We start from the raw sequence: 19535 nt of genomic DNA, 5'->3' as shown, positions 1-19535 counted from the left end.
GCACAGCTATCATGGACTTAGACAAAGTTAGGACTGTTCTTAAACTAAATTAAATTCCTACTAGATGGAAACACTGCAGTAGTATTATAAGACCGACCAATTGCTTCTTGACACTCAGTGCAGATGTGAATAGGCTATGTTCTTAGTAAATATTTCATATCTGAATCTGCATCTGTATGCTGTTTAGTGTCTAATTTTTAAACAGCTGATGTTTTTGGTCAAATACTATTATGTAAATACATTTCTAGGCACATTTCTCAGTAGACCATGTTCAACATCTTAAATATTGCTTTCTGAAGAAAGTACATCCAGAAGTAACTTACAATGAAGTACTGCAGGAAACTATTCTATACAGTTACATATACAATGCATAAAACAAACCAGAAAAAACAAGATTTCTAAGTTTACATATTGAGTATACTTACTATAAACATTAGTAAATCCCCATCCTGCAATCACACAAGATGCATTTAAGTCCATCTCTTCACTGGGGTGTGGTAAAGCAACAGGTATAACTGTGTCATCTGTTAAAAGAAAAAAAATATATGAAGGAATTAAATGAGGCTACATCTCTGTCAACTGTAATATCATATGCATGTCTACTTTAAGTAAATTAAAGTACTGTAGCACTGAACAAAATGTGGCACAATGTGAAAGAATGTATTGGGCAGCTTATGTAGGATAATTTGAAAACTAACTTAGTTTTGCTAAGCTGAAGCAAATCCAATATATATATATATATATATATACACACATACATACACACACACATGGCTATTCCGCGGTGGTGCAGCGGTAGTGTTGCTGCCTAACAGCAAGAGGTTCTCCCGTTCGATTCTCGGCTTAGGTTGGGAGTACCTTCTGTGTGGAGTCTGCATGTCCTCCCCGCAGTCGAGTGGGCATTCGAAAGATATGCGTTGAATGGGCGTGCCTTCGTTGAAGGTTAGGCGTCCGGCTGGCAACTCGACATCATAAAAAACAACTGCCAATCATTAGCGGACTGGAGTTCAGCTGTGGCAACCCCTAACCAGGGAAAGCTGAAAGACAAAACATATATATATATATATATATATATATATATATGTATATATACATATATATATGAGGGTGGCCTAATGGTTAAAGTGTTTGCCTTACAAACACAAGGTGCAGGGTTTGAGTCTCCCAAGGGATAATTGGCTAAGCTTAAAATGGCTTGCAAGGGCAACAAGCTTAGTAATAATCTATGAACCTATGAACCTATATATATATGGATTCCATACACTAGATCTAAGGTTCACAACTTTGAAATAGTGTATGGAATGCACACTGCAATGAAAGTGCACTTACGCAAAGTGCAGTACAATGAACGGGCGTTGCACTGAACTTTTGTAGGGCTATCTCCTTACCATGACCTGTGTCCTAACCCTAAGGTCCGTGATGACTGCAGCACAGTGAAGGACATAGCAATGTCCTCCACTATGGTGCGATAGTCATGAACCTTAGGGTTACAGCATAGGTTAGGTAAGGGGATAGCTTTACTAACTATCCCCTTACCCTAACCCATGCCCTAACCCTAAGGTCCGTGAGTATTGCATCATAGTGGAGGACATAGCTTGTTTTATGATGTCCTCCACTGTGCTGCGGTACTTTCGGTGAAGTGCACTTTTGCGGAAGTTCACTTTCGTTAAAGTGAACTTTCACGCAAGTGAGGCTTCCTATTGCAAGTTCAAAGTTGTGAACTTTCGATGTTATGTAGTGAATCTCACCTACATTCTTACCCGTGGGTTCGGTGCCGAATGTCGGCTCCGACTCGGCCAAAACTTTTCTTGCTCGAAGTCTTTATATTGGCTGGGCTAAGATGGCATCCCATGCTGCACTGCTCTATATCCCCAGATCTCGTTTGCCGCTCATGTAGCTCGGACGTGGTTTTGCTCTTGGCTGTGGCTAAGTACCCTTTTTTCTTCATTATTAGAGAATTGGTTAGAAACAAAAAGCTATTTTAATAGCTATTATGTGTTCTGGTCTTGTATGGTGAAAAAGTTTTGCATTTGGTTGTTTTTTTCTGTGGTATCCCACTAGTTGTTTCCAATGGGCTAGGCCAGTTTCAGTTAGAGGACCTAGTCTGTCCCTTGCTTCCCTGTGTTATTTTTGTTTAGGTCTAAAACCGTTTTAGAGAACTTGAGATTTTGGTTTGTGGTAACATTTTTCCCGCCTTGTGACGGTTTTACTGTTGGTACTGTTGTCAGTTATTGTTGTCTTTGGTGCTTTGTGGTAGCTAACTATGTCCAAAGATTGTAAGGAGCATAAGCCCTTGGGCTTCAGGAAATGCTCTAGGTGCAGCTATAAAATGTCCATTACCGATGGACATTCTGTCTGTGTGTATTGTCTGGGAGCAATCCATCTCCAGGAGTCGTGTAGTTTCTGTCAAGCGTTTAGTCAGAGTTCTTCAGGAAAGGAAGAATAAATTGCTTTTGAAGGGACTTCTGAAACCCTCCTTCGAGGAGGGCCTGGAAACTGCTTCCAGCTCCAAGACAAAATCTTCAAAATCTAAAGAGAGATCTCTGGCTCCATCAGTCTCCTCGGAGCCACTGGAGGAAATAGCAAAGTCTGCTTCGACCTCCTCGGCTCCATTGTCCTCTGGGCCGTAGGATGTGTCTGTGGTTATGGAACCGGCATCGGCTCCAATCGTTTTGGAACCTATTCAGAGCCGATCGCCTAGCATTAGGCCAGCTTCACCTCCTCGCAGGTCCCCTTTGGAGAGGAGGTCTCGATCTCCCTCTCTATCCTCCAAATCCTTCAGGACCTTATCAGATGTGGACATCGATAGAGTGGTGCAGAGACTCCTTCAGTCACCGGTTTTGGCTAAATTGTTCTCAGCTCCGACCCAGTTGGCTCCGGAGCCCATCCTTCAACCTACTTCGATACTTCCTCCTCCGAGCGTACCTCAGCTTTTGGAGCTGGAGTGCTCAGCTCCGTGTGATGTCCCTAGGTTGGTTCCGACAGCCCTGTCTGGCTTATTGGTGCCGATGTCAGCTCTGACCCCGTCGGCTCCGTCCATGGGATTCAGGACTCAGGATTCTTCAGTCGGACCTGAGGGAGAGGCTTCAGGACACCTATCGGTTCCTAGTCGCCCTCTCGGTGCTTCGGCTTGGGGAAGTCTGACTCCTGTTATGGTTTCAGAGGCTGGTCGCTTCTCGGACTCAGGGGAACCAGCCTTCGAGGCCATGCAGAGTGCGCTGGCCAGGTCGTCAGTGGCATCATGCGGGTTGGTCAGTCTGTCCCCTACTACACCAGTGCAGGTCTCTGATCGTCATCTATCTCTAGACAGCACAGCCCCAAGGCCTCAGGGTACCCCCATGAGTGGTCCCCACATTTCTGAGGGCCCCTCAGAGTCCTTGCCTGAGGAACCACCCAGAAAGAAGACGTGCATGAGGAAGCACATAGATCCCCAGGATGAGTCTCTCACATCAGACACAGACCTCGAGGAATCAGAGGGGTCCCCCCCAAGTCATCCTCTGAGGAGGTTTCTTTCTCGGACATCTTAGAGATTTTGAAACAAAGAGGTGACTGGCCATCCAAAGCCCCCTCAGAGGAGGAGTCGGTCTTCCTGAAGGCCTTTGGTGCTCAGCCCTCCACCTCCTGGGTATCTCCACCCTTCGACAAGCTTCTGGATTTGGTCTGTCGAAGGGTGTGGAAGACCCCTGACTCTGTGGAACCAGTCCTCAGGAGACCCAATAAATTTTTGTCTGCTCCTCCTGGTAAGGAATTTCTGTCCAAGGGAGTCTCTGGGGATGCCATGGTGGCGGCAGCGGCCACTCAGAAGGAATTAGCCGAGACTTCTTCCATCGTCCATCCTCCTAACAAGGAGTCTAGGACCATGGACCGGTACAGGAAGCGTACCCTTTCTTCAGCGACCTTTACCTTATGGTCACTGAATTATTTATCTCACTTTACATGACTCCAGAGAGATCTCCTCAAGGAGCTTGGAGATACTCTCACGGGTAACGTTTCTGAGGCGGTGAGCCAGACGGTTAACGCTCAGATATCTACCCTCAATTCTATCGTTAACTCCTCCATGAGGCTGATCTCATATGCAGCCGATGGAGCGAGTAGGGCAGCAAGTTCAGGAGTTGCTCTTAGGAGACCGGCCTGGATGCGCCTTTGTAATTTTGCGGAAGCCTTCAAGTCTTCATTCACAGACGCCCCTTTCGATGGTTCCTCTTTGTTCTGAACCAAGGTCAAAGACACCCTCACCAGGTGCAAGCAGGAGGGAAAAACTTGTCTGCTGTAGGAGTTTGTTTTTTTCCTTCCCTTTAGGCCTTATCCCAAGGCCCAGAGGGGTGGTGGTAAAATGTGGTTCAAGAAATCACAGAGGTTTTTTCCTGGTGCACAAGGAAATTTACAAATGAGCTTACAAATAAACAACCATGACACAACCATTCATTATATTAAATACAAAGATCTGAGCCTTGAAAAGGGGGAAAGTGTTACTTTGTCATTCAATCCAGGAAATATTGTACAATTTAACCTGACCTGCCATTTCATCTCAATAAAATTCCAAATATTCATCAGCTGGACCCTCTCTTTTTCCCCAAATCAACATGATCTATAACATAAAATTTAAAAGAATGATCAGGGAATTCTTGGATATGCCTATATAGAGCATTGTTTACATTTTTGTTGGCTATGTCATAACAATGCTGGTAGACTATCTATTTAATGGCCTTTTTTCCGAACATAAAAACCATCACAGGCCTGACAAAGCCATAAACAGACCACCCCTCTTGAATAACAGTAATATTTTTTCTTTGGTCTAATCTTTCCAAAATTCCTGACATTGATAAATTCTCTGTCCAACATAAATTTACACTGGGGACATCTACCACATTTGTAACTGCCTCTGATCAATCAAGGGGGTTGCCCTTTCCAATAGTCCCTTAAAAGACATTTCCTTCTTATACACTATCTTTGGCATCTTACCTAAAATGGTAGCTCTGCACCTGGGTCAAGGTTGAAAATACTCCAATGCTTAATAATGTCTCTAATATCATAAAAATCAATGTTGTAAAGTAATACCATTACTCTTCCAAACCCAGGGTCGGTCTTGTTGTCACCTCCTCCCATAAGATTAAATTCAGCATTCAACAAAATGTGGTACACTCCTTCCATTCTTTTATGCTTCACTTCCTCCATGATATTTTTTATAAATCCCTCAGGGTAACCTCTCTGGAACAGCATACCCTGCAATACTACATATTCACTCAAAAAGTCATCTAACCCAGAAATCATCCTCATCAATCTAACATACTATCCCCTCACCAGCGCTTTCTTCTGGTGTATGGGGTGCCAACTGCTATAATACAGCAATGAGTTGGAGTAGGTGGGTTTTCTATATAACAGGGATGAAAAGTATTTTTATTGTAATGCTTTTTGATTGTGACATCTAAATAGTTCAATCTGTCCTTATCTACTGTCATGGTAAACTTCATGAAGGTGGTTGTGTTGTTTATGTAATCAAAAAATTCATTCAACTTTTCTATCCCACCCCTCCAGAACAATACTATATCGTCCAGGTAGCATCCATATAGTATCCAGGAGTCTCTGTAAGGGGAATAAAGAATGTATAGGCTTTCCCTTTGGGACAACACTATGTTGGCAAACACTGGGGCACAACAGGCCCCCACCGCTACCTCTTGGGTTTGCCTAAAAAGTTGGCCGTTGAAAAACAAAAATTTTCTAGCACCATTTCCGTACATGTTTCTAAAGTAGCTATGGTGTTGTGTTCATAATCTGTATTAATGACCAAAAAAATCAGAGAACCAATCAAGTCCCTGTTCATGCGGTATTACAGAGAATAAGTCACAGATGTCAATAGTGACCATCAGTAGCTTGTCATCATAGAGGTCCTGCTTTATTTTGAACAAAAAGTCCCAGGAATCTTTAAACAGACAGGGTCTTGTTTCTAATACATGCTTGACCTTAGAGTCTATGAATTTAGTTATACAAAAGGTCTCTGACACTTTAACGTCCACTATCGGATGGAGTAGGGGGTCTAGTGATGTTTTTGTGAATTTTGGGGATCCCAAAAATGGTGGGAATACGAGGGTGTGGAGTGTGCAAAAATGAATGTTCATCTATCATGATCTGCCCATTCAATAACAAGTTGTCCAAACCCAGATCAATATTCCGGTATGCTAGGTTCAGTTCATTACGAGAAACTTCCACGTATGTGTCACTGCATAAGATCTCCAACATTTTATTAATATAATCATTGACATCCATAATAACCAGACCCCCACCCTTGTCCAGTTTCATGGCCCTAATCTGCTTGTTGGAAATAATCTGCTGCAATAATTTCTTCTCTTCTCCTGTTAAGTTCTGAACAATGCATTCAGTAGAATGCTTACTTAACTTCCTAATGTCAATCTCACATAACTTCTCAAAGAGGTGGACCATAGCATGTGGAGGAGGTATAAAAGTGCTGGGCCTTTTTGAATTCTCTCTCATAAATAAAGCCCCATCATTGTCTTTGAAATGTAGTCTGAGGTTCAACGTCCTGCAAAATACTTTAAGCTGGACTAGCGTTTCAACTATATTAGCCCTTTTTGCTGGGACAAAATTTAGCCCTTTTTCAAATAAATCGGCCCACTCTGTTCCAATGTTAGTCTGACTCAAACTGTAGATCCTAAAATAGTTGGAACTGTTTGAAATATTACAAATCTCCCCCTCAGCGTTATGGTCATTAAGAATCATTTTTGTCTGTAAAAGGAATTGTTCCAATTCCTTCTCCCCCCCCCCCCTGTAAAATTCTGTTGTTGATAAAAATTCTGCATCAAACCATCCTGGCCTTGCCCTCTCGGATTCATCATTCTCTGTGATTGCCTCAGTGGGGGATTTTCTAAAGCATGGTTCTCTAAAGGGTCATCTTCATTGTTGTTCTCAAAAATTTATTTCAATATCAATATTGCCCATTGCTTCCCTCCTTTCCCCTGTCCAATAGTTACTCTGTTGGCCCAGAAGTAGGTCAGGGTAAGCTTTTCCCCTTTTCATAGTTGGTTTTGTCACGTATAAGTTTTTTATCTTTCCTACCCTACAGCTCAGCAATAGTTCTCAACATCCTCAATAACATTTTTATACTGATTTAACTTATGGACAAACAACAAATCCATTTTAATAATGTTGTCCAGTTTACAAATGTCATTTAAAACAGCCATTGTTTTTTTATCATGGTCAGTTATTAAAAGTTTCAGCAACTCACATTGTTGCTTGTTAATTAAAGCAAGTAAGTCCTGATGCAATAAGGAGTCCTTAATCAAGCCGGTGGGGTACTTCCACATCCGTAGCCCCTTTGGAACATGCTCCCACCTCAGGCACTCGCTTAGATAACATTTCTGTAATTGTAGTTTCTAGAATTTTAAAGTGAATTGTCTAAAGTGGTTGATTTTGGAATCCAAGCTACCACCGTTTACAGCGACATTCACTGCTTCAGTTCCCAAAGTGATAATCCGTTCAAGCCATTCAGTTACCGAGAACACCAGAGCGTTAGTGTTGTCGTTGCTCACAGTTCCACGCAAGTTGAGCGACATACCAGTAACTCCCAAATTTAAAGCACCAGAAGACTCTATTTCCCTCGATTCACAGACATTGCCAGAACAGTTTCTTTGTGTAGGGGTGATGTATGAGACATCTGAACCTTGTGTAAGGTTACTCAGGCCAGTCTCATCTGGTAGACAGTCTCTACCAACATTATGACATAGCTAACAAAAATGTCAACAATGCTCTATATAGGCATATCCAAGAATTCCCTGACTATTCTTTTAAATTTTGTGTTATAGATCATGTTGATTTGGGACAAAGAGAGGGTCCAACTGTTGAATATTTGGAATTTATTGAGATGAAATAGCAGGTCTGGTTAAATTCTACAATATTTCCTGGACTGAATGACAAAGTAACACTTTCCCCCTTTTTAAAGCTCAGATCTTTGTATTTAATATAATGAATGATTGTGTCATGGTTATTTGTAAGTTCATTTGTAAATTTAATTGATTTTAGTTTAATACTGATTTTAGGGCAATGTTCAACAACATTTTTAAATGCATTACAACAGAGGTGGGGTTTTTTACGTGTTAACCAATTACGAGATGGAGATGTGTATTTATAGGGTGACAGAGTGTTTTAATTATTCTGAAGAAGTCTGTGATAGAGGAAGATGAAAGCACTTAATAAATTATCTTAAACAACAGCTGTTGTGTTGGAGTTGCTGTCCTCATTCTTGTGATTCCTTTTTCGTGTTTGTTTTTTTCTATAAAAAAACATTTCTAATGACAGAAAAAAAACACAGAAAACAAGACCTCTTCCTTTTTACAAACACTGCAAAGATGGAATGAAACAGAAAAAGATTTTATTACAATATAACTATCTGAAAGTATTTCATACTTTTATTAATCATGGATGAACACAATGCAGAGGAAATGAGGTAAACTGTTGAACTAGACAAACACTACCATTGTATTCTGAAATAAATGCAAACAAAACACAACTGCCAAAAGTATACATTTCAGCTTCTGGGAAGGACATTAATAACTCTGGAGTATAAAACAGGCATGCCAGTAAAGTACACTGAAGAGCAGAGGTTATCGTCTTTCCCATCTCATATTCTTGCAGCAATACTCATTGATCATGTCAGTCAATGTATTCCTCCTGCATTCTGCAACATGAAACTGTGCTGTAGTTTCTCCTAACCTAGATGCCAAATATCTGCACTTTGTGAAACATTTGTTACTTTGCCTCAATTTCATACATTTAAAGATGTGCACGTTATTTTGAAAATATATGATGTGGAAATAAAGCTTGAATACAACATATTTTGTAACAATCTAATTCAATAATGCCTGAAGAGTTGTCATTCTGCTATAGCACCACCACCTTACCCCTCCATTGTGAAAGGAATTCAATTTATACATATATTTATAGGTACTTACTAGGCTCAATCTGCGAGGATCATAAGAAGCCTAGCCTTATAATCCAATAGTACTTTTTAGGTCTTATATTTTGCATACAAATAACCCAAAGACAATAAGCCTAACAATGATATGTTGGAACATTTACAGCTCTCTCCTATCCATGAGGAACAAGCATGCTAAACCAGGGTGATTTTGTTGTTACCAGACCATTCATCCAAATTATGCTCAAATCAAGTAAGAGAAATACTTTGTTTTATGTAGTGTGGAAGATGGCTCCATAGAAGTGGCATTCTTTGTGATGCAAACCTATCCTTCCAATATGGTCCATTTATTTTGCAAAAGAGATAAGAGATCCACTGAGTGGGTGTTTATACCATTAGTCCTGCATATGTGTAAGAGGTCTGACAGAATAGAATCTGTTGAAACTCAGTACCATAGGCATAAACTGCCTCTCAGTAGCCTTTATGATATTGATAAGTGAGTATTTTGGTCATTCTTGTTATAACAGGTGTTTGGACAAGTACATACCAAGAGACATTATACTTAATGATCAGGCTAATAAGTGCCAAGTACAGTGAAATGATTGCATGCCTAGAATTAGACAATACCCTTGCATACAAGCTCTGCAATAAAAATGGCTTCCTTACAACCGTGGGTACAAGGTGAACAAAAGACGGCTAATTGCTGACAGATTCCCAGATCCCCCAACTATGGGATCAATTTTCAGGGGTCTATTATCAATGTCATAGTTATAAGGAAAGTTTTGCTTGCCAGAGGGTATGATTTATACACTTCTTGGCATTTAGTTTTAGACCATGGTTTTCATAACAGCTATGTGTTTGGAACAGGCTGCTCTGGAGGGCCTTGGTGTCCTCTTGGGAGTTTATGATGGTAATAAATTTGCAGTCATTTGCCAACTTAAGTTAGCCACAAACAGTTAACATTTTCTTTGATCTCAGAAAAAGTAAATGCCAAAGAGAGTGGCCCAAGGACTTAACTATGGGGTACACCACTCTTGATGAGACTTTTGAAGGAGGTAAAGCCATCCACCCTAACTTTCTGGATTCTATTTGAGAGCCAATCTTCTATTCAATACCCTATACCTAACCAGGCATACCAAACAACTGGAACGTCCACAGAGGTTCCTCACTAAAAATACAGGGTGTAAGTAATGTGCCCTATGCAGACTGCCTCAAGGCCCTTCCCTGTATTCCGTCTCCTACAGGCTTTTGAGGGGAGATCTATGCCTGGCATACAGGGCATTGTCAGACCACACTCTGATGGACCTCCTGCATATCCAGAAAACAAACAGTGCCAGAATTCTTGTTTGGTATATACTTTTCCGAGGTACAGGCAAACGTGGGAGGACTATGGCTCACCAAGTTCTCAGATGACTGCAAACTGGGCGCCATAATCAACTCTCCAGCCGACACAAACATCCTTCAAAAAGGTCTCACAGAGACAGATAACTGGTGCCAGCATCATGGTTTAAAGCTAAATGCCAAAAAATGTATAGTCATACCCTTTGGCAAAAACAATGTGCCCACAAATTACCACATAGGCGGAAACCCATTAAGTACAGAGAAAGTTATTAGGGACCTGGGGACCCAAGTTGATAGCAATCTCTCCTTTGAAAACCACATTGCCAAAGTGGTTAGAAAGACCTTCTACATAGCCCACCTCATCACGAAGGGTTTCACATCTAGATCAAGAGAGGTAATCGTGCCCCTTTATTCATCCCTCATCAGGCCCATCATAGAATACAATGCCCCTTTTGGGATGTACCTTACCTGACACCTGCAGCAATTAGAAAGACCCCAAAAGTATCTCACCAAGAGGATCATGGGTCTCAAACAGATGCCATATGCTGCTCGGTTAAAAAAACTCCAGCTCTACTCAGTTGCATACCACCTACTTCGAGGTGATCTATGCCTGACATACAAAGCTATGTCAAATCCAGAATTAATGGACATGCTCCACCTCAGTAAATCTAAATCCCTTAGAGCCACATGCTTGAGGGACTTGAACCTCAGCACAGAAATAAATAGAACTTGCTGGAGGGACAGGTTCATAACCCAGAGGCTCCCTTCGCTCTGGAATAGAATTCCAGTTCATGTGAGGCAGAGCACCTCACTGAATCTCTTCAAGAAGAATCTTGATAGGTGGATGGGGGATCGTAGGTTTGTCCCAGGGATTACTCCCGTGTCACTATTAGAGAGGCACAGTAAACTAAACCTTAAAAAGGGCACAGTATACTCAAATCAGGGGGTGGCGTAAGCCATACAGAATCGGGCTGGGCTTGTAATTGCCTCAGGGCAGATGGCCTAGTATGAACCTATGAACCTATAATTACCAGTTCTAAAGACTTAAACCTTGCCTGTGATATAAATAGTAACTGCTGTAGAGATATATATGTATCCAAGAGACTACTTTGTCTATGAACAGGGTCCACATCCATATGAAGCAGAGTTCCTCCCTAACCCAGTTCAAGTGCAACTTGGACAACTGGATGGGAAACCGGAAAATTCATCCCTAGTTTGGCACCTATGTCTCTAATGCCAACAGGTAATCTGTAAATGGTTCATCTCCCAGGCCCATACTTACACTTATCAAGGGTATCAGAACTTGTCAGAGATTTGGGATGCAAAGCTAGGCTTAAAAAGGTCCTTGTGGTCATTAGCCCAGTAAACACCTATGAACCAGTGAATTACACAGGGACTGACATTTATCTAGGAATGTTTTTCTAGGGTACCAGAGCATGGGATGTCAAAACCCTTTGCAAGGTCTAAATATGCACTGTACACTGTTTTAGACTTGTCCGTTGCTTCAGCACCATTTTTGAAGAAATTGACCAGGTTAAGTAGGTAGGACCTGCTCTTAAGCAAGGTTGCCTATATCCTTATTAATTATATTATGAGCCTTTCCACAGTCTTACAGAAGAGACTGGTCAAGTTTATGGATCTAAAATTAACACAGCCCATTTTATACCCACTTTTGTGGAAGTGATTAACTGTTACTGTCCTCCATTAATCTAGCAATTTAGTCTGCTTTGATGCAGATAATGAATAGCTTCTGTAGGGGATCAGACAAGTCATGTCTAAGACTGACCAGTAAGGCAGCCTGGTATCTGGGCTTTACATAGTGCCTTGAGAGCAATGTCTTTTGAGATTTGAAAGTGGGTATATTTGAGGGTATGTAATTGGAGAATACTGGAGGTGAGATGGGTGTGAATTTTGAGCTAAATTAGTCTGCTAGCAGACTATGTCCTCGAAGTCAGAGTAGGCAATATAAATTTACTATTATCTCTGTAAAGAGCTGGGCATTGCTTCCAAGATTATTAACATAATTAAAGACAATTTTGTGATTATTCTTCAATTTGTGGTTATTTTTACCTCACATCTGGTATTGGTTGATTTGACCATGCTCCTGAGTACCTTGTTTAGTTTATTTAGTGTGTTATTGGCATTCTGAGTGTTAGATTTATTTTTATGTGCAATTTTTCCCTTTTATTATTGAGCCTGTTTATATTTGGGTTCCACCACAGAGGTTTATTTTTGAATTTGGCATTATATTTATTTCTGAGGGGAACAGATGCATCTACACAGCTATTTACATGTGCAAAGAATAAGGCAGTAAAGGATTCCACATAAGTAATGGGTTCAAAATGTCTTTTGAACTTAGGTCATCACTCAGTTTTAGTAGATTAGTCTTTGCACACTTTCTGAATACAGAGGTATTGGGAGAGGCTTCAGTCGTAGGGTGAATGTGATTGAATTGTAGTCTGATTTGACCAGGGAGGAAGTTACAATTGGGTGGAGCAAAGATGCTTCATACTGGTAAGAACCAAGTCCATGACTTTTATTGTCCATGGTTGGGGGTGGACTAATTAGTCCAGGGAGTTTGTACTGATCCATTCACCATCCATCTACAACTCCTTTTTCCTATATCTGCACATGGGGTTGGAGTGACACTAACAATGACAATCCAGAGCCAATGTTCACACAGTGTCCTGAAACCTCTGGGCATGTGTTTTGAGATGTGTAAGTCTCCCTAGTTGAAGTCTCCTAGAAGAATGGTGTTTGGCTTAACAAATAGGGTCTCCATCATAGTTTGAAAAGAGGCATGGGCAGAGGGGTACATGTATATTTATATTCAAAAAATACTTTAAAATTACTTTTCATATTGAAAACATGCAGTATCAGAAACATTTAATATTACATTACAATTTTCATTTTATAAAAATATTTGGATTTTTACAGTCCATTAATACTTTTCTTGTTACCATTTAGTTTATTACTTTATTTTTAGAACTATCACATATCTCAGTACCTCACAGGAAACCCTATCTGAAGCTCTCAGTACTTCTCACAGAGTGCAGATGTAAAGAAGGTGCTTTTTTTGTGACGCACCAATACTGGTTTCAGTTAAAAGTCTTTTATCCAATGTATTTTTGGTATGTCTTGACTAGTATAGTCATCAAGGTTCTAAAGTCACTGATTGCAATTCCCTCACTTCTTTGGACTTACCAGCTCATAGCAGTTGCACATCTGGTTGCAGCAACTGCCCACTTTGTTCAGACATCCAAGGAACATCTTGGACAGGTTTTTGATTTCTCCTTATTAATTCTCTATCAGTCTTGATTACACAAGTTCTTTGTTCTGCAGATTTGACAAACTGCTGCATCTCCTCTCAATTTTTCCCATCTAACTTGAGATGGACAGTCTGATCATTTCTTGCCTGATGAACTATGGGGTCTATATATTAAGTCGCCGGAATGTAATTCTGGCAAACACCTATTCATTGACCCATAATCAGTGAAAATCACTTCAGAGATTTACTGAATTTACTAAGGGCAACAAAACAGTTGCCCGAAGCACAATGGACAGCTACAGACCTTTGCCCTTTTCTCCACTGTAGTGTAATTTCAGAGTTGGTATATACAATTAGTGGGGGTGTGGAGGGGGTGAAGCCCCCCACTTGGGTGGGCTCAAGTCAACTACAAGTTGGTCCGTTGTGCTTCGGGCAACTATTTCATTGCCCTTAAATTCAGCTAATCGCTGATGTGATTTTCACTGATTAGGCGTAAATGAATAGGTGTTTACCGGAATAACATTTTGGCAAACTAATATAGACCCAAACTATGAAGGTCTTTTGTCAGAAATATTTGCAGACAGATTTGACCCTTTGGTTATTTTGGGTAACACTCTAACATGGGGTCTTGGCCATGTCTCAAGCACTGGGAGGGATATTTGGATCTGCCTGTCCAACATCAGTTGAACTGGACTCACTCAAGTTGCACTGTGTGACACCATTCTGTTGACTATCAGAGCTAGGTGCAGATCAGGCTGCTCAAGAATTTTCTTAGCCATTTGTACTGATTTCTCAGCAGGACAATTTGCTTGTGAGAATGTGAATATGGATAAAACCATACTCCTTTGCAAACTGTTGAAACTTAGAGGACTTTACTCAGCCCTGATTAGGCCAGTTATTGAATATAATGCCCCCTTAGGCATGTATCTGTCTATCCGCATGCAACAACCGGAACGCCCGCACCGATACCTTACCAAAAAGATACAAAGCCTAAAATACATGTCCTACATGGACTGACTCAAAGCCCCGTCACTGTACTCTGCATCCTACAAACTGTTAAGAGGTGACCAGAGTCTGGCATATAAGGCATTCTCCAGCCCAATATTGATGTATTTACTACATATCTGCAAGGCAAATGGCATTAGAAATACTCAGTTTAAGGATTTAAACTCTTCTGCAACATTATCAGAATAGTTTGGAGGAACAGGCATACATGGCAGAGGATACCGCGTTTCTCGAACAGACTCCCCATTAAAGTCCCTCTCCTGCCCATATTCGAGTGCAACTTGGCTGTATGGATGGGAAACATAAAATTTACCTCAGCACTGCCCCCATACTACTGATGGACACAGGTGACTCAAATGTTTTATCTAATGCATATGTCCCCTCAAATTATCCTTGGTATGATCCCAGTTATTCTCATTAGGTGTAATTATTGAACATGGGATTGATAAGGGCAATCTCTAACCAAATGGGATATGTTATATTGCGTGTAAAGAGAGAAACTGACTAGGCTTAAAATGGCCTGCAAGAGCAGCTAACCTAGTAGTCTATGAACTGAGTTTCATTGTAAACAAATTCAGCTGGAATTTCTCATGCCGAAAACATTGTGTTAAACAGGGATATGAGATGACTGAGATGGTGAGCTTACCTACAATAACCAATGTGCCTTGAATAATAGTGCACTAACAAGATTGTTTTCACCATTTTGTTCACACAAGCCTGCTACAGCTCTTTGCAATGGCCTCTTTGGCAAAAGAGTCGATAAGAAATTCTCTCCTTTGTGTAGGTCTGTGTTCCATGCAGAGCCAACAGACACAAGCATGGTTATGCAAGCAATAACACCCGACAAAGTTGGCAATATCAGGGGATTAACACATTCCTGGGGAGCTGTCAGGTCCAACACAGCAGGCAGAGGGCCTTCCCACCCCTGAAAGGACATTAATTCACTGATACGGCCCATCTTGTTAGGCATTTTTATACTCGGAGAATGAGGTTTCTGCTGAATTGTTTTGCATTGTTTTTAGTATTTACTTATGTTTTTGATATAAAATAATTCCTCATCCTAATGTTTCAAACTTGCTGTAGCATATTTAATTGCTGTTAGAAGAACTTTTTGTTTTTTTTTCCTTACAACCGATTAACGTCTACACACAAACAAGCACTTAACTTAATATGGTGCCTTAAAGCAGCAGATTTACTTTTTGCAGGTGTTACCTATAGACTGTTGCCTCCTGGAGAACTAATCCGGGTGAAGATGTGCAGTTCCGTCCTTTCCCTAAATCAACATTAATATTTAGCCTCCAGACATTGCTTTTTCTACACACCTGGTTAAACTTTGCTGCCCTTTGTGAATTCATGTCAGGACTTCTGCTCTTTGCAAAGCTAAGCAACGCAATCCATTCACCGTACAACAGGCTTCAGTACACTGAAACTCTTACAATGAAGTATTTGTAAAACAAATTTTCTGTGCCCATTTACTTGGCCACTCATCAAGAATAAAGTTAAACTCTGCATGTCTGCATTTTGCTTATTTGCTTCTCTGATATCCATCTTGTTAGAAGTCACAGTAAGGGTTGCACTTTCATCTTCAGGATTTGAATAAACTGCTGCATTTATTGACTTCTGGACAAGGTCTACCATTATCAAATATTTTCTTGAAACATGGGACTGCTTACAATTGAAAACAACTGAGCCTCACTAACAACCAGTGACAAACTAAATGAACTTTGTCCAAGTTGAGTTAATCAGAGGTACAAGTGGTTTAGGACTTTTTTTGTAGTTTGTAACTGAGCAGGCACAACAGATAGTGTGTGCTCACATGCCTATGGCCCTGCTAGGAATTTACCTTTGACTTGAGAAAATCTCCTTTTAGTCTATTACTGTTCTTTACCAGCAAGCTACAGGCTTCAGATTGCCAATCTGCTGCAAGAAAGTTGTTCCACCAACACAACTGGTGGCATCCGCACTCACCATTTTTGGTTTAATTACCAACAGGCTAGTAGTGAGGTGGGCACTAACAGATGTAACCATTTTGAAAGCATGTTCTTTAGCATCACATCATGTCCATGCTACTTTCTTCTTTAGCAGTTTGGTTAGAGGAGGAAGCAGAGTCCTAGCACAGATCTTCCCAGATAGTTCATCATGCCAAGCACTCATCAGAGTGCCATGACATATTCCATGGGCTTGGTAACGCTCACACCTTTACTTGGATGTGGTCTGATGCAATCTCCATTAATATAATATGATGTCACAATCGTAAATTTCAAGTCTTGCCAAAATATCTTTCTAATGCTTGATCTCCAACTCTTAAGTGGTCTGAGCCTCACTGTATGACTACCACACCAAAAGAGGATAGAGGCAACTGGGATTTACTAAAGGAAATGAGCAAGGGAATCAAAGTGTTGGGAGCAAGTAAATAGGAAGGGAAAGGTGATAGTGCGAAGAGGCTAGGTACCAGTTTCTACTACAGGTTAGAGACCATATTCCCTACCAAGGACTGATAGAGTATAGGTAAAGTGACAGTGACAGGGAACTGTTAAATGAAAGACGGTCTCTGTTGAGTTTTCAGTTGAGAATAGGAGGAGGATAATTATTAGGGCATATAAAATATTGCATAACTCAATCAATCAGGAGAGTTTAGAAAAGATTAGGAAGGAAATTTACAAAAGCACAGTGGAAGGATATCTGTATGGCACCCACGTATGCAGCAGTGACCAGAAGGTTTAGGATTTTTGCTTGGAAGTGTTTGCATAGGTATTTTTATGTCCCATGCAGACTTAGATTTTTTTCTCTCAGGAAGATAAATAATGGCAATATGATAGATGAGAGTGAAGTCACTGGGAATATGTTTTTGAGAATATAAATTGGCAGATTTTAAAAATCCCCTACAGACTTTGTCAGAAATGTTGGGGATAAAATTACTGTAACTAAGGAAATTATTATTTTAATCTGGGAAACAGGCTCTAGATTGTCTATACATAGTAAAGCCATATTACGTTTAATGCTATTGGCTGCCACAAAAAGGAATGATTAGAAAATGGAAATTGAAATTTAAGCCATCTATAAATAAATTATAGGTTCATAGGGAAGTACTAGGACCAGTTAAATTCTAGCCAATTTCCCTTGGTGGGAATGAAACCCTGTACCTCTTTTGTGTGAGCTAAACACCTTAACCATTAAATATTATAAAAAAGATAGACATGCTGGTAGAACTCTTAGAAAAAAAGAGGAGCAAATTAATTGAAATAAATGGAATTTGTGGGGAAAAAATACATGCTGAATATTTAGGAGAAGTAAAATTTAAGGGAAGGCAGGAACTGAGCAATTTATGTAATATTGGAGTGACTGAAAATTGTTGAAAACATATGTACACTGCATGAAAATGAAAACGGTTTTGTGGTTTGGTTTCTTTTCCATTAGTGTATGCATGCCTATGCAACTTTTTAAAAATGTCACAGTTAATAAAGATGTTTAACATTAAAGAAAACACTAAATAAAATGTTGTCCATCACAACCACTGCTGTTTCAGGACATTACTCATTTCAAATATATGATACATTAAATATATAAAATATATGCTGTCTTGGACTATATGGACAGACATGGAGCTCTCGAGACTGCATTTCCCAAGCAGGTATGACCAGCATTCTACCTTTTCCAAAGGATGCTGCAATATGAGCAAAAAATAACAGACTTCAATAACTGGTTCGTTTTTGGTGTCATTTGAAGGGGGCCCCATTTTTGTCAGCTTGGGGGGATATGACTGCCAGACCATGGTGCTTCATCAGGGATGGCCTGCATCTGTCCCATCTATAGTTAGGTTAACACTTCCATCATGGCTTAAGCAATCCACAATCTGATAAACCTGCCAATACAATGAAGCAAACAAAGAAATTATGAAGATGTTACTGATCAATGCTAGGAGGCTAAACAAGAAACTCCAATTACTACAAGCCCTTCTCATCCTGGAGGATGTTGATGTCTGTGTAGTTTTGGAGATCTAGTTTAAAATGAAAATGACACTAGAATGTGGCTGCCATTTTGTGCATTGTTTTGGTTAACAGAATATTTACCCCAGGACTGCCCCCTGTACTACTAATGGAGACAGCTAGCTCCTGAATGCTTTATTCCATGCATGGGTTCCCTCAAATTATCTATGGTATGATCCCATTTATTCTCATCTAGGGGTATTATGTAATATTTGACCATGGAATGGGTAAAATCAATCTAACACCAAATGGGATAGGTTAAATTCAAGCACCGAAAGGGAAATTGGCTATGCTTAAAATGTCCAGCAAAGGTATGTTAACCAAGTATTTATGAATCTATGAAAAATGTCAGATGCTGAGATCATTTCAAAAAGTTAAATATTCTAACCAGAATATCCCACCAAAGAAATGAAAATGGTCAACTTTACACTTGAGTCAAGGGGCAGTTGTCAAAACTCAGCTGAAACATCTAACCTAGAGAACATCTTTGTTCTAGTCAGCCTCAGTGCCATATCTCCCAAAACAAAGAATAAACATTTCCCTCTTAACCCAATGCTTTATATGTTTTAAATTAAAAAAAAAACTTGGTAGAGTGAGAATGTGCTATCACTGGCACCATTACAGCACACCAGTCCATGGAATCTGTAACTTTGTAATCACCCTTGGAGAAGGTGGAAGACAGTACACGTGTGTATTAACAGCAAGGAACATACCCTATTTTGTACAATTTTTATTCTTATTTATGGAGACCAACATCAATAAAAGGCATTAACACTTATTTCCACACTTCTAGAAATTAATTTGTACTCAGTGTCTCTATTCTATAAATTATTCACATAAGGCCTCATCAACCCACAAATACAAAACTCACTTGTGTCCTTTTCAATCAGTCATGGTTAAGAACCTTTGCAGACATCTGAGCTTCCTGCCTGAACTGCATACTTTTGATTTCACTTTGTCCATTTGTGAATACTTCAATTAACTTCTATATGCACTCTGTAATGTTACA

At 40.2% G+C, this 19535-nt stretch overlaps 1 protein-coding gene across 1 annotated transcript in view; it reads right to left on the bottom strand.

The window, feature by feature from the left end:
- The window catches only part of OVCH1 (ovochymase 1), a 675688-nt gene that overhangs the window by 95003 nt on the left and 561150 nt on the right, over positions 1-19535 (bottom strand). Inside the window, exon 12 of the mRNA XM_044087248.1 lies at positions 426-524. Within this exon, the coding sequence (XP_043943183.1) occupies positions 426-524 (99 nt within the window). The remainder of the gene's footprint in view (positions 1-425; positions 525-19535) is intronic.

Source organism: Protopterus annectens, chromosome 11.part0 (assembly GCF_019279795.1).
Source record: "Protopterus annectens isolate FY-2018-M chromosome 11.part0, PAN1.0, whole genome shotgun sequence".
NCBI classification, from domain to species: domain Eukaryota; kingdom Metazoa; phylum Chordata; order Ceratodontiformes; family Protopteridae; genus Protopterus; species Protopterus annectens.
The sequence above is the reverse complement of the archived record's forward strand: the minus strand, read 5'-3'. Positions and strand labels throughout refer to the sequence as shown.